At 42.6% G+C, this 17408-nt stretch overlaps 1 protein-coding gene across 12 annotated transcripts in view; it reads left to right on the plus strand.

Annotated features, from left to right (window-relative positions):
• Nucleotides 1–10298, plus strand: part of MAGI2 (membrane associated guanylate kinase, WW and PDZ domain containing 2) — an 817299-nt gene extending 807001 nt beyond the window's left edge. For all 12 annotated transcript variants that reach the window (XM_080581211.1, XM_080581210.1, XM_080581215.1 and 9 more), the window contains one exon: nucleotides 7320–10298. In XM_080581211.1, the coding sequence (XP_080437337.1) occupies nucleotides 7320–8119 (800 nt within the window). In that variant the 3' untranslated portion in view covers nucleotides 8120–10298. The remainder of the gene's footprint in view (nucleotides 1–7319) is intronic.
• The last annotated feature ends 7110 nt before the right edge of the window (nucleotides 10299–17408 follow it).

Here is a 17408-nt window from a genome sequence, read left to right on the forward strand (position 1 = left end):
ACTTTCATGTTTCAAGAAAACATTCAGTATTTTTCTAAAGGATTTGTTCAAACTCTCCCTTGCAATGTGCAGTTTTGCCCTCCCTGCACTGTCTAAGTTTTCCTTTTCTCTCTGTTCCCTTAGTTCCAAAACAAGCAATATCATCTCCTGAACTTCTGTAGGTTTGGTCTTCCAAGTGTAACTAACAATCTGTTCTTTCTGAAGTGTGTTTCGATAATTCTCAAATTAGATTTCTGAACATGAAAGCACTTTATCTAAAAATACTCAATGCACAGTACAAAAATGGTGATTAAAGTGAATTTTACCTGAGCTATCGTTCAAGGTCTCATCAGATGGCCCTTACAAGGACTCTATGAACACTGTCTCTGCTGTAAAAATATTTGGGGCATCTTCCATTTAATATCTAGATAAAGGATAAAATGAAAAGTGGATACAATGAACCCAAAGGAACTGAATTATTGCTCAGTAATAATTAGTAACATGAAAAGAAGTAGGGCAACAGAGGAGGATTGCACTGGGAGGGAATAAAGCAGGAAGCAGAGCTGTGCTTCCTGGTGTTAGAATAGGTCAATGGCTGTTTTTTCTGAATTTTCTGCATGTAAAATTAAATGTTTGAAGTTTGTAGAGGAGATAAAAGTATCCCTCACTTACCTTACATTTACAGTCACAGCTCCTCAGTTTCTGGGGACATCTGCAGAAGCCATGCTACCAATAACTCCCATGAGTAGTAGTGCCCTATCTTCCAGTATTAGATCAGTGATGAAGAGAAAAATGCACATCTTTGATAACAGACTAGATTTGGCACTGTTTCTTGTTCCAACATTAGTCTTTTCCTGATGAATCATCCTACTTTTGAGAAAAGCTGAAGCACAGAATTCAGAAATAAAACATGCAGGGACTCAGATGCATGTTCATTTTCGTGTGGTCTTTCATGCCTTTATATAATTCACTCTAGTTACCCTGTCCATCCATCCTCAACCTTTGCAAAATACGATGTGCAAAGTCAAAATAACAAATTACTAGAAAGCAGGAAAAGTCCACTCACATTTACAAGCTACTACAAATAGTCACCAGGATATTACTGAGCACAAACAAGAGAGCAGTATAATGAGTATGGTTAGACCAAGATTTCAAGAAATGAGATTAGGTTTTCATCGCTTCAGAAACAAGACCCCACGATATCAAACAGATCAATTAACTGCATTTGTAGGAAAGGAAAAGTAGTTTGTACGCCCAAATAACTAAGTACAACCTAGATTTATTTTTGTTAAGGTAAATGGTATGTATGTCATTTTCAGACAGAATCAAAACATGGCACCCACAGCAAGCTGCTAAAAAAAAGACATAATGGGAATGCTAAGGATGAAAGGGCTAGCCCACCTGGACATGACGACTAGACAGTGAACAGCAGAAGGTGCCTAAATCATGCTGGTGTTTATTTCCAGACCTATTGGTTTGGGTGTGGATAACAGCAGTGGAAGAAAAGTGGATTTCTCTCTTTTAAGCCAAGCAAAGGGTAATTTGTGAGAAAACATTTGCATAACACTAGTGAATAATTAACAAGAAGTGAGAGTTTATAGCAGGAAGTAAGGAGGACGCAGTGCCCATTGCAACGCACTCTCCAGGAGAGTTTGGGGCATAGGGAGGGGAATGCATGATGTACTGTACCATGGCAGCTGGACAGAAGGTACCAAGAGCATTTCTGACAATCCAAACCTCAGCAAATCATTCATTTCTGCTGACAAAGGGTGCACTATGTCTGGGCTGAGGAAGCTCTGGGATGAAAGTTTAAAAAATCTTTAAATATTCTGAAATATCCCTCCTTAGAGAGTGTTGAGGGAAAGCTGCAGGAGGCCAGTGCAATCAGGAACATCACAAGCATGTTAAGCTGTAATGAGAAAGAGCCAAATTCATTCCTGGTGTAACGCTGCCAGCATTAGTGGATACTCACCAGGGGACAATTTGTCCCATTTTTGTTATTAGCAGCATCTGTAAGAACTGTTTGCCACCTTCTGGCAGTACATAATTTCAGACAAAAAGTAGGGAAAAAAATGCACCATATTTTTTATGTAATCAAAAACTCTTTGATTCCCTAGGAACGTAATTCTGGAACGAGGTGAAAACAGCTGCTTAGACATTTCAGGAAACATTCATAATAACGAGAGTGTTCAAAGCTTTAAAATATTGTTCATTATTCACATACTTCAGAAATAAAAATGGCATTGAAATTTTATCGTACTTAAGTAACAATGTGATGTCATTTCCGTTCTTAACATTACTATTAAGTATTGAAGAAATTAATACTTCTATCTTATACTTAATTTTATGCGATGAAAAATCCCACATTCTTGACAAACTCCCAAGCAATTATTTAAAATATTTTGATACAAAAGGAGAACCCAGCAGCAAATCTGAAGTCTAATCTCTCTTGACCTGAGATTTAAGCAGAGCAGCTAAGCAGAGCATGAACAGACTTGACACAATCTTAGAAAGGCAACCTGTAGTGAAAAAGCAGGTATTACAGAAAATTAAATAAACTTAGTAGTAGTCTGAGCTCTTTCCTCTGACTAGGTACCTAGGCAATGCTCAGAAAGTAAGACAGGCAGAAATCTCTTCTCAATTAGCAATAAGGCTAGGCTTTTGTTGGTGGTTCAGATGCATCTATCAGCAAGCACTGGATCCAGAAAAAGAACTAGGCTTTAGTTAAGAGAGGAGCATGTAGACATGTGAGTAATATCCTCATTTCCAGAACTCTGAAAGCACATAAGCTGACGCAGCAAACAACTCGTGTGTGTGTCAGGTCTACCCCAAACAAACAAAAAAAATCTTTAGACAGAAAACTTCTGGTCGTGATGCTTTCCCCTTGTCACTGTTCATCCAAAATGGCTGTGATCACCTCTCATCCTCCTACACACTGAAGGGTGTCTGTGTGTCTGTGCTGTCTCTTACTCAGTTAGCAATTTGCTCCTTGCCTGGGAGTTATGTGAAAGAGGTCGTAGGTGAGTCATTCTAGCACATTCCATAGAAGTGCTGCCAACCTGCGTGCCAGTCGCTCATGGAAACTAAAAGCCACCCAGAAAGCACCTCCTAAATTACTCCAAATCGAATGCCGTCACAATGACAGATGATAGTGCTGCCCCCAGGTCATTTATCTTGTCTAAACTGGTAGGTCAAGGGAGATTTTCTCCCTTCAGAGAAGGGAGAAGGCATCTATTAGCCTTCAGTGAGATGTGTAACTTCAGAAAATCATTTCTCTCACAGTAAGTATGATATCCGTAGTGACAAAGTAAAAAACAAATTTAAAACTACATCAACCCTAAATCTCTCCTGTAGGTTCAAATGGATGCGATATCCTTCACTTCTGCTTATAAGCTGTTTGGGCATTAGTATTTCAAGCTCTATTAAACAAATGCAGTCTTCAATTCCTCCCAGGACCGAAGAGGAAAAAAAAAAAAAAAAAAGTCAAATCATTGCTTTGTCTCTGGTTGAGTACGTTTGCAAAATGTTTTGAGAAACTTTGGGATAACAGAAACTGAAAGTAGGTTATGTTTGCACTTAACACCACAGATTTTATGTAAAGCTTAAAAATTAGGACAAAACGTTACTTTTTCAGATGTATTAAGAAGTTTTTCCAAAATGTAGTTATGCCCTCAGAATAAGCCTAAAAAGAAATCATTAGTTCACTTGCTCAAAGGATAAAATTTGGCGTTTTTCTCATGTTTATGCTTGTTATGGAAAAGCAATCGTTTCAGTGCAGGTTGAACAAGTCCAAATGAACATTTATGGCTCAAACAAAGCTCTTAAAATGTTTTTTCTGTTGAGCAACAAATTACTTGTATTACTGTGCTTTGCTCTGCCATAATAGTTTTGCTATTTTCCTATAATTTTCAAATATTAGAGAAAAGTCAGTTACAATACCCTACCATCAGTATTGTGCTCACTAGCCAGGGACATCTTGCAACCATAACTTGTTGACATGAACATCTCCCAAAGCTGAGGATGACTTTTAGCCTAATTTCCTTTAATTTAAAACAAAAAGCAGATTAGGTTGTGTTTTTGCTGTCTTGGGTTGGCAGCGCCTGAAGCTTAGAGAAAGTTACTTCTTCAAGTTCTTGCTTGCGAGTACTATATTGCTGGAGAATAGGACTGGAAGTTTTATTTCATGGCAGATGTTCCCTCAGCCACTGGAAATAGAGCTTACATAGGTGCCTGCCCAAGGAGAATGCCAAACTCAGTGTATCAAACAAACTGCAGCCAATGTCACACCTGGGGCTGGGACAGCCGAATTTCCCTTTAAGCTATGGCTGCAGGACTTCTTGCTTAGTTGGTTGTGGTTTTGATTTTGTTAGGGTTTTCTAGGAGATAGCCAAAAATCTGATAATGCCTATAATATGGCAAGTTCTAGCTAATAGATAACTACATACACTTATTATTAGATGTAACAAGTATGTACCTGCTGACTCACTGTTGCTGAAGTAGCTTCTAACTTGCTATAGTTTCTCACTGCAACATTTGGTGATTCTTCCCTCCCCTCCAAAAATGAATACTGAAAACAATAAATATATGCAATTGTCTTGAAGTACAGTCCGTTAATGAATCAGGATGGGATTTCCCACAGCTATCCCGTCTCCAGGGAACAAAACAGCAGGCTGCTTACCCCCAACTCCCTTTCCTCTGAGCGTCCATAAGTAACAGGTACAACATTGTCCTTTGTGCCCCAAAGGAGCAGCAAGTGGTGTTTGCAGCCCTGTTTTTGCAGTGTCCTCCTCCTGCCTGGACGAGAACCAGCTGATTTCCACACAGTGGCACGTTTTGTGCAGAAGTACACTCCTTACCCAAGAGCATCTTGCTGCCATTTGATGTCTCTACTTATGTGCAGCTGATGTTTCCCAAAGTAACAAGGTATTTCTGTAACTTCAGATGCTCTCAGGGCCTTACACGAGATCCGATAATGGCCCTCTGCTCTTCACTACCCCTCAGTGAAAAATACCATTTTAGCAACCAGCAGGAAACAAAGACTGTACTTAAGTCAAAAACATTGGCCAGACCGATGCTCGTCCGCACCTGTACCCTGGGGAGGTGTGGGATGGAGTGTGGCACTGCCGCCAAAAGCACAGACTGAGCTGAGTTTGTTTCCTTTTTCTTCATTCATGCTGCTCACGTACCGATGACTTAACGGGAGAAAAATCACCCTGGGCAGTTTGCAGTACTGCGGGGTGCGGGGTCTCTGCGCGCCCGTCTCTCTCTGAAGTAGAGGTTAACACAGGCTAACGTAATCTGCAGGGAAGCAGTGTAAATTAGCTTGTCCCGAGCTCCACGCTGCTGCAGATGGATTAATTTGCTAAGAGCCAAGGTGGTTTGTTCAGCGCCGGCGCAGGCACCTTGCTGGTGCACAGTGGCAGGTTCCCACTGCTTTGCCGAGTCCCACGCTACCTGTAAAGAAATTGGGCAAAGGGACTTGGGCCCCATGAAGGATCACTGTTTTGAGGGATAACCAAAGCAGAATCTCCTGGATTTTGGATCTAAGAAAAGCCCAGGTGGGTCTGCTCCTCTGTCGCCACCGCAGCCTGTAGAATTACAGAATTAAAGAACCAGCCTGGAGAAGCAAATGCTTTTTGTAGGCAAGCTCATAAGAGCTGATAACTCTACATGCATGAGCCTCCCTTTTATTTTTTCTTGCTCAAGTGCCAAGCAGGGAGCAGATGGTACATTACTCAGCCTTAACTGGAGGGTAAGAAAGTGTGATTTAAAAAAAAAAAAAAAATCATTTGAGACCCTCAGCCCATTTAGATTCCAAGCTCAAAGTTTATTTGTCTTACACAGAACTTGTACTTTTTCCCCTCTCAAATGCTAATCCTCTCCACACATATGCTCATTATGCAAAAGCATATGACAAACACCATCTGGGAAAATAAATAGCTCCTCAGCTAACTGCACTGCTCCCTCCCCTTACGTCACCCACCTCACTATTGTCTCTCCTATTTTTATCCGCAAAACAGCAATCACTCAATCAAGCTATTAACTTAAATGTGCTGTCTCAGTCAAACAAGCTGCAGAGCCCAGATTGGGCAGTAAATCCCATTCCATTTTTCAAGATGATGTGCATCTTTATGATAATTTGAAAGTAGCCGTAGCACTGAGAAAAGTAAACGCGGCATTTAAAGGACAGTTGGCATCACTGAGAGATGCTAGTCCTGACCCACAGAAGCCCAGGCTTGTTTTCCAGCTAGAAGGTTACATTTTCTCCCCCAAGAAATATGCAGCTCTTGCCACGGGTTCCACCTCGTTTCCATGGATCCCTGAGACAGTCCTTCATCTCTGACAGATTATTGCTCATACTGTTCAGAGCCAGGCAATGGTGCTAAATAGGGAATGACATTAGCCAAGTTCAGTGATTTCTCTAACCTCAGTGTAGACGGGTAAGAATAGGAGCTGTGCTGTCATTAGTCATGATGGATTTGTAGTCTGTCTGAATGTTAATCAAAAGCAATGAGGACCAGATATGCAAAAGAAAGACATTTGGGGACACCATCTCAGAATATTGTGTTTTGTACCAGTGGATTAGGAAAATCATCATGATTCAGCAAAGGAGATGTCTCTTTGGCTAAATTAAACAGAATGTGCACAACCCGACCATATTGTGTTGAGGCTAAGTAACCAGGAGAAATTCAAAATGCACAGCCAAGAGACTTAGTGGCTGACGCTGTGATATAAAGGCAGAGCTCTGTAAGTACCCTGTAAGAATTGTGGGGCCATAAACACTGCAATATTATATCTGTTTAGAAAAAATATGAGACAGAATTCAATGATGACCTTATCTGGGCTACAAATTCTTGTCAATTATTATATGCTTGTAGGGACATGTTTAATAGATGGCAGAAAGTCCTTCTCATTTGTTCTCAGAGACAGCGCTGATATTGCCCAGCTAAGAAATCCATTATACAGCTACAAAAGAGGCAATTTGATTTCATGAGCACGTGTCTTTATTATTTTAAGAATAATTTAACATAGGAGGAGAAAAGCAGAACCTGTATGAAAAAAGACCGAGGTTTCCAGCGTGTGCAGTTACCAGCCCTGCGGTTCTTTCTCCTCCCGACTCTTTTATTTTTATTTATTTGGCTGGGGGTGGATTGTGTTTTGTTTTTTTTTTTCCTCCCCACGGACTTCAGTGGGAGTTTCACTTCGCCTAAAAGACCGAGGAGTTTAATTCGCGTGCGTGGTTCGGGTGTTGATGTTGCTAAAAATGCGTATGTGTATGAAATACGTGCTCTGCCTTGCTGCACACACCCTTAACTCCCTTCTCTTTGCTGTCACAACAGACGAACCAAACTCCTGGAGTGCTCCCTCTGCCACCTCCCCAGGTCTGCCGGAAGTAGCTCTTTCCCTCGACGACATAATCTCACCATTATCTTCATCACACATAGCCCCACCCTCTGACCCTTCTCACCAGATAAGCCCAGAACCAACATGGGATATCAAGAGGGAACACGACGTAAGGAAACCAAAGGAGCTTTCGGTGAACGGTCACAAAAAGAAAAGGTTAGGAGAACAAAGAGAAAGGTCAGCAAGTCCTAAAAAGGTAGACAGGTCAAAGCACGAAGAGGCTTCTTGGAAAGGATATTCAGAAGGTAAAAATAAGACCACTGATGGTGGCAGGCACACCTCAGAAAGCAAAGTGGTGGGACACAGTGTTATGATCGAGGCTGGCGTGAGAGAGCACGTGTGTGCTGGAACCAGTGACGAACAGTTTGGGAGGCTGAAGAAGCCGGAAAGCAAGAGGGGAGGATCTCTTAGCAAAAAAGAAGATCACAAATCCACAAATACCAGTGAGAAGAAGTCAACTGCAGCACCCGACCATGTCAGGCTTGATACAGGTGCTACCAAGACGTACAGTAGCAATCGCTGCAGCTCGCCTGGAAGCGATATGGACCACAGCCAGAGGGACCCTGACGGGAAACCCAGCGAGTTCCCCAGGAAGGGACATCTCCACACCATTAGCACTCGCAGCACCAACACCACAGTTCGAAAGGCAACAGTCTCCCCGGGGCCATGGAAAATCCCTGGCTCGGATAAGCTACCTAGTGTCCTGAAGTCTGGTACTTCTGCCATGAGCAGATAAGCACGGGACTGTTGCCCTCTAACTGTCTCAAATCGACGCAGAACATTCTTCTTAGTTTTTGTCTCACATTGATTTATTTTAATTTATTTTAACTATCACGCATTATACACAAAGCATTGAGGAATGAAAACATTAGTGTGTAATTCCATGACAATGTGCACAGTATCTAATAAGTTCAAAAGCATATAGTCAACACGGAGATTTAAAACCGACCCTAAAGTCCCAGTTCCATTTTAGGGACTTTGGCAGCTATGGAAGAAACCAAAACAATATGAAGGACAGTACATCAGAGAAAGGGTAGTGCAGTGTAGCTTTAGCATTTTTTTCCACTGCATGAAGGACTTGGATTTCATTCAAACTTTATATCAAGAAACTGGAACAAGTTAGAGCAATCGCAAACTGGAACATCGCCTTAAATAAAACTGCACGGAGCAAGCTGAAACTGAGAGAGGATCTTTTCACGGAGCTAAAATGTTGTAAATAAATCGTTCTCAACATATCTAGACAGGGGTTAAAGGGTTTCTTTGAAGCATTCAGAACTGTATGCCCATGACACGTCTCCACTGTTACCACTTTGGGATAGTCCACGTGATACCCTGTAGCATAGTTCACTGGGCGCTACGGGAGGAGTTGGGAATCTAGTGGATTAGTTTCTGTGATACCATTTCTACTGCCATTTTTGTGAACAAACCATATTTCTGTACATTGGAAAGGAGTTAGGGTGGAGTTGTATTTGCAAATTATTCTCCAAAGCAATTTACTACAGGTTCCCCAAATCCTGCAAGGTAACGTTCAAGCCAATTGGCCAGGCTCAAAACTTAAGACATCCACAAGGCCCTTGCAATGAAAGGAAGATTGCTACAGAGAAAAAGCTGCAGTTTCCTTAAGGAAAGGCCTTTCCCTCCTTCAGAAAATGATAGCTTCTCTTATCGACAGTGCTATGTTTCATACCCACTTGCATTTAGTTAGGATGCTCTCACCTTCCATCCCCTAAGTTTGGCAGAGCAGGTGCCTTTAAGGCACACATTAACAATAGTTAGACTGAAATTCCGTCTTCGGTGTCTTCGTTCAGTAAATTCAATATATTTCCATTTTTTAAAATGGTTTCCATATTATCATTTCTTCCCTACCTCCATTTTTTTTTTTTAGCATTTTTTGCTTATCTGTTTTGAATTTCAAGCCTTAAGTGCCAGGTAAACATTCCAGTCTGCCTTCACAGGAAATAAGTCCAAGTTCAGTCAATCGGTCACTATCTTGTTTAAAAAAAGATATTGTGTGTATGTATAAATGTGCATATGCTTATCTGTCTGACAAAATTAAAACAAAATCCTGGGCAATAATACATTGGTAATTCCAAAAAAAAAAAAATACTGTAAAAAAATCATACTTTAAAACTATTGTTCTCTAGCAATCTTAGTTCCTCACATGCTCTGCTGAAAAATTAGATTGAGATTGGCTTTGTTCCAAGAAATTAGCACATTACTGTACATTCCAAACATTGCACTGGACTGAGAAATTTACAGGCATGTTTCTTCCTGTCCAATTATTTGAAAAGCCTCAAGTAAAGGATTTTGCAGCTTTCAAACAACTTTTTTTTTTTAAGAAAAAAAAAGCCCATCTATAATTTCTAAAAAAGCACAAGTCCATGTAGCTGTTTATAAAACTCTTATTTAATGAAAAAAAAAAAAAGAAGTAAAAAAATCTTTATCCCCTGAACTAGAATCCAATATTATTTGCCATTAATTTATTGAATCTGATTTTGGACAATGCTTCTGTAGTGTAGATGCACGCCCCAGTATCTTATTTTTATGTATAAAGAAAGCAAACAATGAAATCTGAAAAACAGTTGAGATTATGCTTGCATAAACTCTAATTTGCACAGTTCACAGCTACTCCTTGTGCAGTAATTGCTTTATGCGGCTGTAATCGATAACCTGTGAAGACAGCACATCATCTAAACCCCATTCCAAATAATATTTCTGTGTAGTGTTAGCTGTGAATTTACCCTGTACAGCTCTATCTCTATAAATATAATTCCATGTATTAATAGTCACAGAAAGGCTGTAAGTGAGCAACTATTTTTATGAAACGCACCACTATGGATAAATTAACTTTTACAGAAATCTTGTTTACTGTATGATATTCTAAACCACTGTCAAATAAAATATATATCCAAAAATCTTTTTTTTTTCAATTGTACATAGTCTGTGTGAATTTTGAGTGACATGCTTCAGTGTTACACCGAGAAACAATCATTTGCATGCATATGAGTAGAATTAATGAACTATTGCATTACAGATATGGGAAAGCTCTGTTTTTATTTCCTACTCCAGAGAGGGGAGTAATTAATGAATTTGCATGTAGGCAATCAAACAAGTTCTGTATAGACACTTTAAGGTGTAGGAGGGTACACAGGTGCAGGAAAATGTCTCCTTTGGTTGAGAACTGAACTCTTATTTTCCTTCCGGCCCCGGGAAGCACAGGAACAGGGTGGTCGGGCTCCCAGCATCCTCAGAGACACATCGTGGGCATATGCAATACATGCAAAAGGAATTTGGCAGCTCTAACTAGCCTTAGAAACGTTTGTTTGCAAGCTGGGTGAAGGGGGCATAATTTGATTTCCAGTTTACTTCACAGAAACAATGTCTCAGAAAGCATCATAAGGATGTCAAAAGAATGGTAACGAGACAGCCTGTTCTGAGGCCTAATCCATCTCTCACTGAGCAGAACAGAAAAATGCTCCTTACCTTCAGTTAGGCAAAATAAATCATCAGCTTACAGACTATAGGCACAGTAAGCTGTGCTGTCTGGAAAAATACCGATATTTTTCACACAAATATAGCATTTTTTAAAAAAGCATTTCCATTTTCCTTAAACTAAATTTTTGTTTAAAAAATAATGATTTGCCTTCATCCACAGAGTCCTTTTCCGAAGAGCCTCATTTTTCAGAAGATGAATGTTTCACATAAAGAAATTCAACCAGCTGAACTAATAACGTCATTTTTCATTACAATAAACACGTAACAAATTTGAAGCACCTTTAATACTCCAAAAATTGATGCTGCTCCTTAGATAGCATGGCCAGAAGTGAGTATGGGCCTGAATCAGACCCAGCGGTGTCACGGGGAAGCGTGCTGAAGCCGTGTAGGCTCATCAGTGTGTTCCTCTGCCCAGTCTAGGGGCAGTTCATTTTCCTGTTTGTTTCATCTCCTTTAAACAACACTGGCATAGTAGCATAGTATTCACATGGTATTACTATTCTTGTGACCCCTTTTTATTTAATTTTTAATATCCGTGCAGTAACACAGGAAAGTGGATATTTATTTTGATACCGCTTTGCTGTCCCAGGCCCCGTTGCATCCTCGCTGGCTGGCATGGGATCAGCAGCACACAGCTGGGGAGGAGTTTGGGTGAAACCTCACAGGCAGGTGTTGGTACAGCCCTTCTCTCAAACAGCAGCAAAGGTTGTCCATGGAACTAATCGGGCCATCACCGGACACATTTTTTTCCTGAGTGTTGAATTCCTCTCCAGCCAAATACCGTATGTGTCTACCGTATGTTTCTAATTTTGCCTGTCCTTTCACTCATTCCAGGTCTAGGGAGGAAGGGAGGAAAGTAGAACTTGGTTTCTCATTATTCAGAATTTAACTTTTTCGTCCGTATCAACCACCTCTGGCAAGCTGATAGTGTTTTGTTACTCTTTATTGAAGAATCAAAGCATATGTGAGCTTTGGGCCAGGTCCACACCTGGTGCTGAGCAGCAGAGCACACAGAAATGCCCCTTACTCCAGAAAGATCTTCACTGACTGCTACAAGAAACAAATAAAGGTGACATGGGAGAGTGCAGTGAGATAAAAGTGGTCATTGTGATGGTAATATGGTCTGCCAGGAGCCAGCTCCCCAGACTTGGGATATGCTGCACCCTCCCCTGTCAACACAAGCCCGCCAGGAAGAATGGGTTCTGGGGCTCTGTCCTTCTCAGGGTATTTCTCTGCTTAGTACCTTTAAAAAGTCCACATAAACCATGGGGTCTGGAAGAGTGAGTTTTCAAACAAGTTTCATTAAAGAAAAAAAATACAGAAAAATGTAAAACTCCCATAAGTTCTTGCCAAATATGCCAAATAAGCTGATGGACTCATCAGTTAGTTACAACAGAGCTCAGGCTGCTCTTGTTTCTCTGACACCATCGTCCCCTAAACGGGAGGGACATTTGTAGTCCACGGTCCGTCTATATACCTACTCCATGGTCTCAGTGACAAGGCTGCCAACAATTCAGCACCAGCGCAGCTAGTTGCCTGCCAGGAATTGATGCAGAAGTTCAAGCACAGCCCCATTTCTCCCCAGAGATATTTCATCTCCCCTCTGAAGTGCATTCAACCACCATTGCCAGGAATGTCTCATCTCCACCAAAGACCAGCTGCAGCCTGATTTGCACCATCTCTTCTGAATATTAATATTTCATGCTTAGCCTCCTATATCAGGTGCCCTCAGTACCACCAGATCCATCCTCTTCCTTCACAGCTCCCCACCATTTTTGTTCTTAATCCTACCTCTGAGATCAGATCTGCTGCATTCCAGTGGATTGATTCTTCCATTTTGTTTTCTATTTGCATCCGTCAGAATTTGGTTTTTCTCCTTCTCCTGTTTCTGTCCAGCCCTTTCTCACCATCTGACATCATTTACCACTCACCCAATCCCTACTTTACATATCTCTGCAGCTCCACGTTAAGCACCTCTGCAAAGTCACTCACACTGGCCAATTAATTAACGTACTGCTGAGTGTCATATGAACATATGGGTGTCATGTAAATGCACCCAACACCTTGTATTGAAGCCCAACCCAAATCATCTGCAGTGGTTATTGATTAAGACATGCTACACGCAGCCAGTAACTCTCTTTGCGAGTACAGATAATGTTTTATTTTCAGTTCTATTACAGCTAAATGTCTAAATGTCTAAATGTCTATCAGCTACACTGATAATGATCCAAGCATTCAGGCTGGGTTTTGTGGCTGCAGCATGCTATGATCTCTACTGGAAGTTTCCAAACTCATTTTACAAAGGCAAGGACAGGCAGAGCCACAGGCACATTTCTGTCTTGGCTGCTCTGCTCTTTTTGTACACCACAGCTGCAGCAGAAACCTGGGGCCAGAACTGCAGAGGCGTGAGCAGAAAAGCACACCTCAGCTAATAACGATGTCACCTTCCACATTTCTCCTTGCTTGGAGGGAAGCTTTGGTGTGAAGGGGAAAAGTTTCTTGGTTCACTGCCATGGAGCTCAAAGTTAGCGAAAGCTTCGGACTTGCCCAGGGGTGATTGATCTCATTAGGGATTTACTTCACAGTTCACTTCTGTTAAGTTTCCAGAAGGCTCCTTTCCCTCTTTTGTCCCCTCGACTCCTAGGATACTTTCTGTAATTGTTGCTAAAAAGGCCACAGAGGCAAGGCAGGCTGCCTGCTCTTATGACTAACAGAGGGCTTGGAGAGAGCTTCCACAGCTATGTGGTGCCGAGCTCCCACCTCCATGTCTGTTGTACTCATGGACTCCCAAAGCTGTTTCTTTATCTGTCACGTCAGAGCCAAACATCACCTTTACCTTCACAGCTGTCATGGAAACAGCGAGCCTTTTTAATTAGCCTTTCCTCCCAAAGGAGAACCCAGTGCACCATCTGGGCGGAAACAGCTGTGCTTTGGAAAGGGCCAGGCTCAAATATCAGCCATACCCCAAGTCCTTTGTTGGACAGCCGGCAGGGCACCTGCTCAGCACCCCGGATTTGCCTGGCCTTTGGTGTAACAGCAGCATCCCGCTGTCCAAGTGTCCATAGGCTCTACATAGAGCTTCACCCTCCTGGAGCCAGCACAGGTGCTCTCAGTCTGTCCTTCAGGGTCCCAGAATATTTGTCTTGGTATTTCTAACAGCGATGACATGATCCCACATTATCTCCATAGTTGGTACCTCAGCTTCAGGCAATTTTTCTTAAATATATCAAGACTCTGTAACATCGGACATAAGCAATTCATCTGAATTATAGGCAATCTAAAAATGGTGCTGTCCTTTCCTGCCTTTAGTGCCTCTATGACAGTAAGTCACTCTGCCAGTTCAGTTAATCGATAAGGAAATCTTTGCTTACACAGGACAAATATATTTCTTTTAAAGAGTCGGGGGAACATCGATGCACACATACCCACTCACGCTCACTCACGCAGAGGCCTGGAGCTCCATCTTTTCCTCCTACTCAAGAACTTCCCAAATGTCGTGTCTGAGGTGAGTGGTTTTCCCTCTCAGAAAATAAAAGCATGTAAGGATGTAGACTAATACAGGAAGCTATCATTTTTCCACAGATGAATGGCTCTAAACGTTTTAAATTCGGGATATATTTAAAATGAAAAAAAAAAAAAGGGATAGAAGAAAGAGAGGGGGTGACAGAGCTTTCTGTGATGTGAGCCTTGCTGACCTGCTCAATTGTCATTCTCTTAAAGCTTTTAAGTTTGAATGAAAATGAAATGAAAACAAAAACAAAGATGACCTTTCAAACACAACAAATCCTGCAACAAAGCTTTGCAAGATTTGCAAGATTTGCAAGAGAAGCTATTCAGTGCTTATGCATCTAAAAACTGTAATTTGGGAATGGGTGACTGCAGGATGCTGATGGGCCCTCCCAACACAGAGCAGCTCCCCTCCTCCTCCAGAGGCTGTCGCCATGCCGAGCTGCCCCAGCAACCTGCTAGCACTGCAGTGACAGCCCAGCAGCAGCGATTGCACCCATCCACGCAGCAATGTCTTGGACCCAACCAAAGGCCACCCCCGTAATACTGCACCCTACCTCTGTGCCCCAGGATTGCTGCTTACTGCCAAGGGACAGTCCTGCTGCTCATCCAAGCGTGCTGCAGATATGGAAGCAGTGGAAGGAGCAGCCAAAGCATGAAGGTTAGTAGTACTGTGAGAGCCCTGCTGCAGCTGAAATTGGGGGAAAGGAGCTGAGCACCCCCAGAGCCACAGCTGCACCAGGAGACTCTGCAGGATCAAGGCCAGGGCACCGGCATTCATCAGTCCCTCCCCTCCTGGTAAATTTGGGCCAATGCTATCACTGAAACAACCTGAATTTTTATATACTGTTTTCTAACACACTACAAAAAATTAGGTTTTGTTTTCTGGATTTGCTAAAAAATAGTGAAAAACAACATGCAACCCAACCAATCTAAACACTCCCCTGCCATCAGCAGGCAGCAGGTCCACACACGGCTCTGAAGTCTCTGTTCATACATATGTATGAAATTAATGAATTTTGGTGTTTGTACTTTCACAAAGTGATTAAAAACTATGCCGAGAGCTTTAACTAAAGTGTTTAAAAAATTGTGGTCCATAAACCAGAAAATTGCTCACCCTGTCTCTAAACCACCAAGTACAAAGAGCTACATGTAGGTAGCTCTTTGGGTATTTAATTCAGCAAGAAAATCAAACCTTTCCCAGCATAGTCCACAAAGCTCTGTATGTATGAAACACATATTCCAATTAGCACTTCACTCACACCAGAAGTTTTTGAAAAATAAGCCCAGCAGGCAATGTGGAGCACTGTAGTGTGTTAGTACAAAATATTTCAGAGTGCCTCCCAAACCTCAATACACCATGAACAATACCAACTGATTACTCTGTTAAATCACCCCGTGCAAGATGAATACAAGCATATGTCTCTTTCTGAATGGCTCCTGCGTTCTGTATTCCTGGCATTGCAGCTTTAGGTATGGTTTTTGGTAGACACATGCCCTGAGTGCCACCATGCTGTGCCAGCTGCAGCAGGTCACAAAGTATCCTGGGGACACCGCCACACCAGCACGCAGCATCCCCGCTGCACTGAGGAGCATGCAGAGCCATTCTGTGTGGCATCCAGCTGAGGGGGTCACTCCCCATCTCCTTTAACAAACCCAAAAGAGCCCTGACACAGGCTCTGTTGATAAAGCCTCTCTTGAGCATCAGTATCCTCATTCCTGATGGGCAGACTTCTCCATCAGCCTCTGTCCAATTCCCCACTCCCTTCTCTCATCCTGCTCTCTTCATATCAAGCTTTTTTTCATTCTGGCATACAAAGGCAAATGCAGCCTGAATTGATCTCCTCCACACCTTCAGTACCATGAGGTTAACAAGTAGGTCTCCACTTCACAATTTTATAGGTCCATTATGTTCCTTGATTAGCAGCTCCTTCCCAGACTAAATGGTTTTGAAATAAATTCTGAAGAGTTGATAACATTTTTAAGACTGATTGTTAAAGTGTTTTACATGTTACAGAGACATTATACATATTTCATCCCCACTTATAAACTCTAGCATCCAAGAGCTTCATTAGGTACAGCAAAACGCCAGCAAGCACCCCAGCGGTGGGCCTGGAGGAGACAAGGTGCCAAGTGCTCTGGTCCTGGATGCCACCAGAGCTCTGGTCCTGGATGCCACCAGAGCTCTCTGGTCAGCCAGAGCTTCCCACTCAGATGTCCCTGCTCTGCTCTGCAGATCCCATATCCATCTCCCTTGGTTATGGAGCTGCTGAAATCCAAAGGGAGCTAATGATGGGCCAGCACAGTGGTACATCCCCCAGGTCTCCCCAAGTTATCCAGGCATTTTCCTGACACCAGCATTAAAGAACATTCACACCAACACGGAGCCCCGCCACCATCAGCCCCGCAGCAGGATGGCCTGTGACAAACTTCTTACACCCCTGGAGAAGGAGATGCTGATTGCCACCATCCAGGTCCAGATTGCCTCCCGGTGACACAACGCAGAAGTGTTCGGGGCCCTCTCAGCCAGGCCTGGCCATGTAAACATTGCAGGCTCAGATGGAGTAACTGTGGCCTACAAGGCGCAGCGGGTGGCCCACGCTGTCGCTGTACAGCAGCAGCAGTTCTGCTCACCTCAAGATACTGAGCACAGGAACCCGGCCCGCATGGCCTGAGGGACAGAAAGGCACTATCACACCTTTTTTTTTGTAAAAGTTCGCATTGAAGTTTTTTATAGGACAGAGGAATGGTGGGAGCTCCTTTATGGAAAAGGGGGGAAAAGTTAGGGGGAGCAAACTGCCACTGATAGTGCCATGTGCCCTTGAACAGAGCACACACACACACACACGCTCAAAGCAGAGAGCACAACAGCTCTGCGCCTGGTGCTGGCTCTTCCCTCAGCCGCACTGCTGGTGACGGACATGTCCGATGGGTGGCCATAGTGGCAGCTGCAGAGGGCTTCAGGGGGGAGCTGGAATTGCATCCTGGGCAGTTGAGAAGTCTTAAACTTCTAAAAGTTTTTT

The sequence above is a fragment of the Anser brachyrhynchus genome (assembly GCF_964034855.1).
Source record: "Anser brachyrhynchus genome assembly, chromosome: 1".
Taxonomy (NCBI): Eukaryota; Metazoa; Chordata; class Aves; order Anseriformes; family Anatidae; genus Anser; species Anser brachyrhynchus.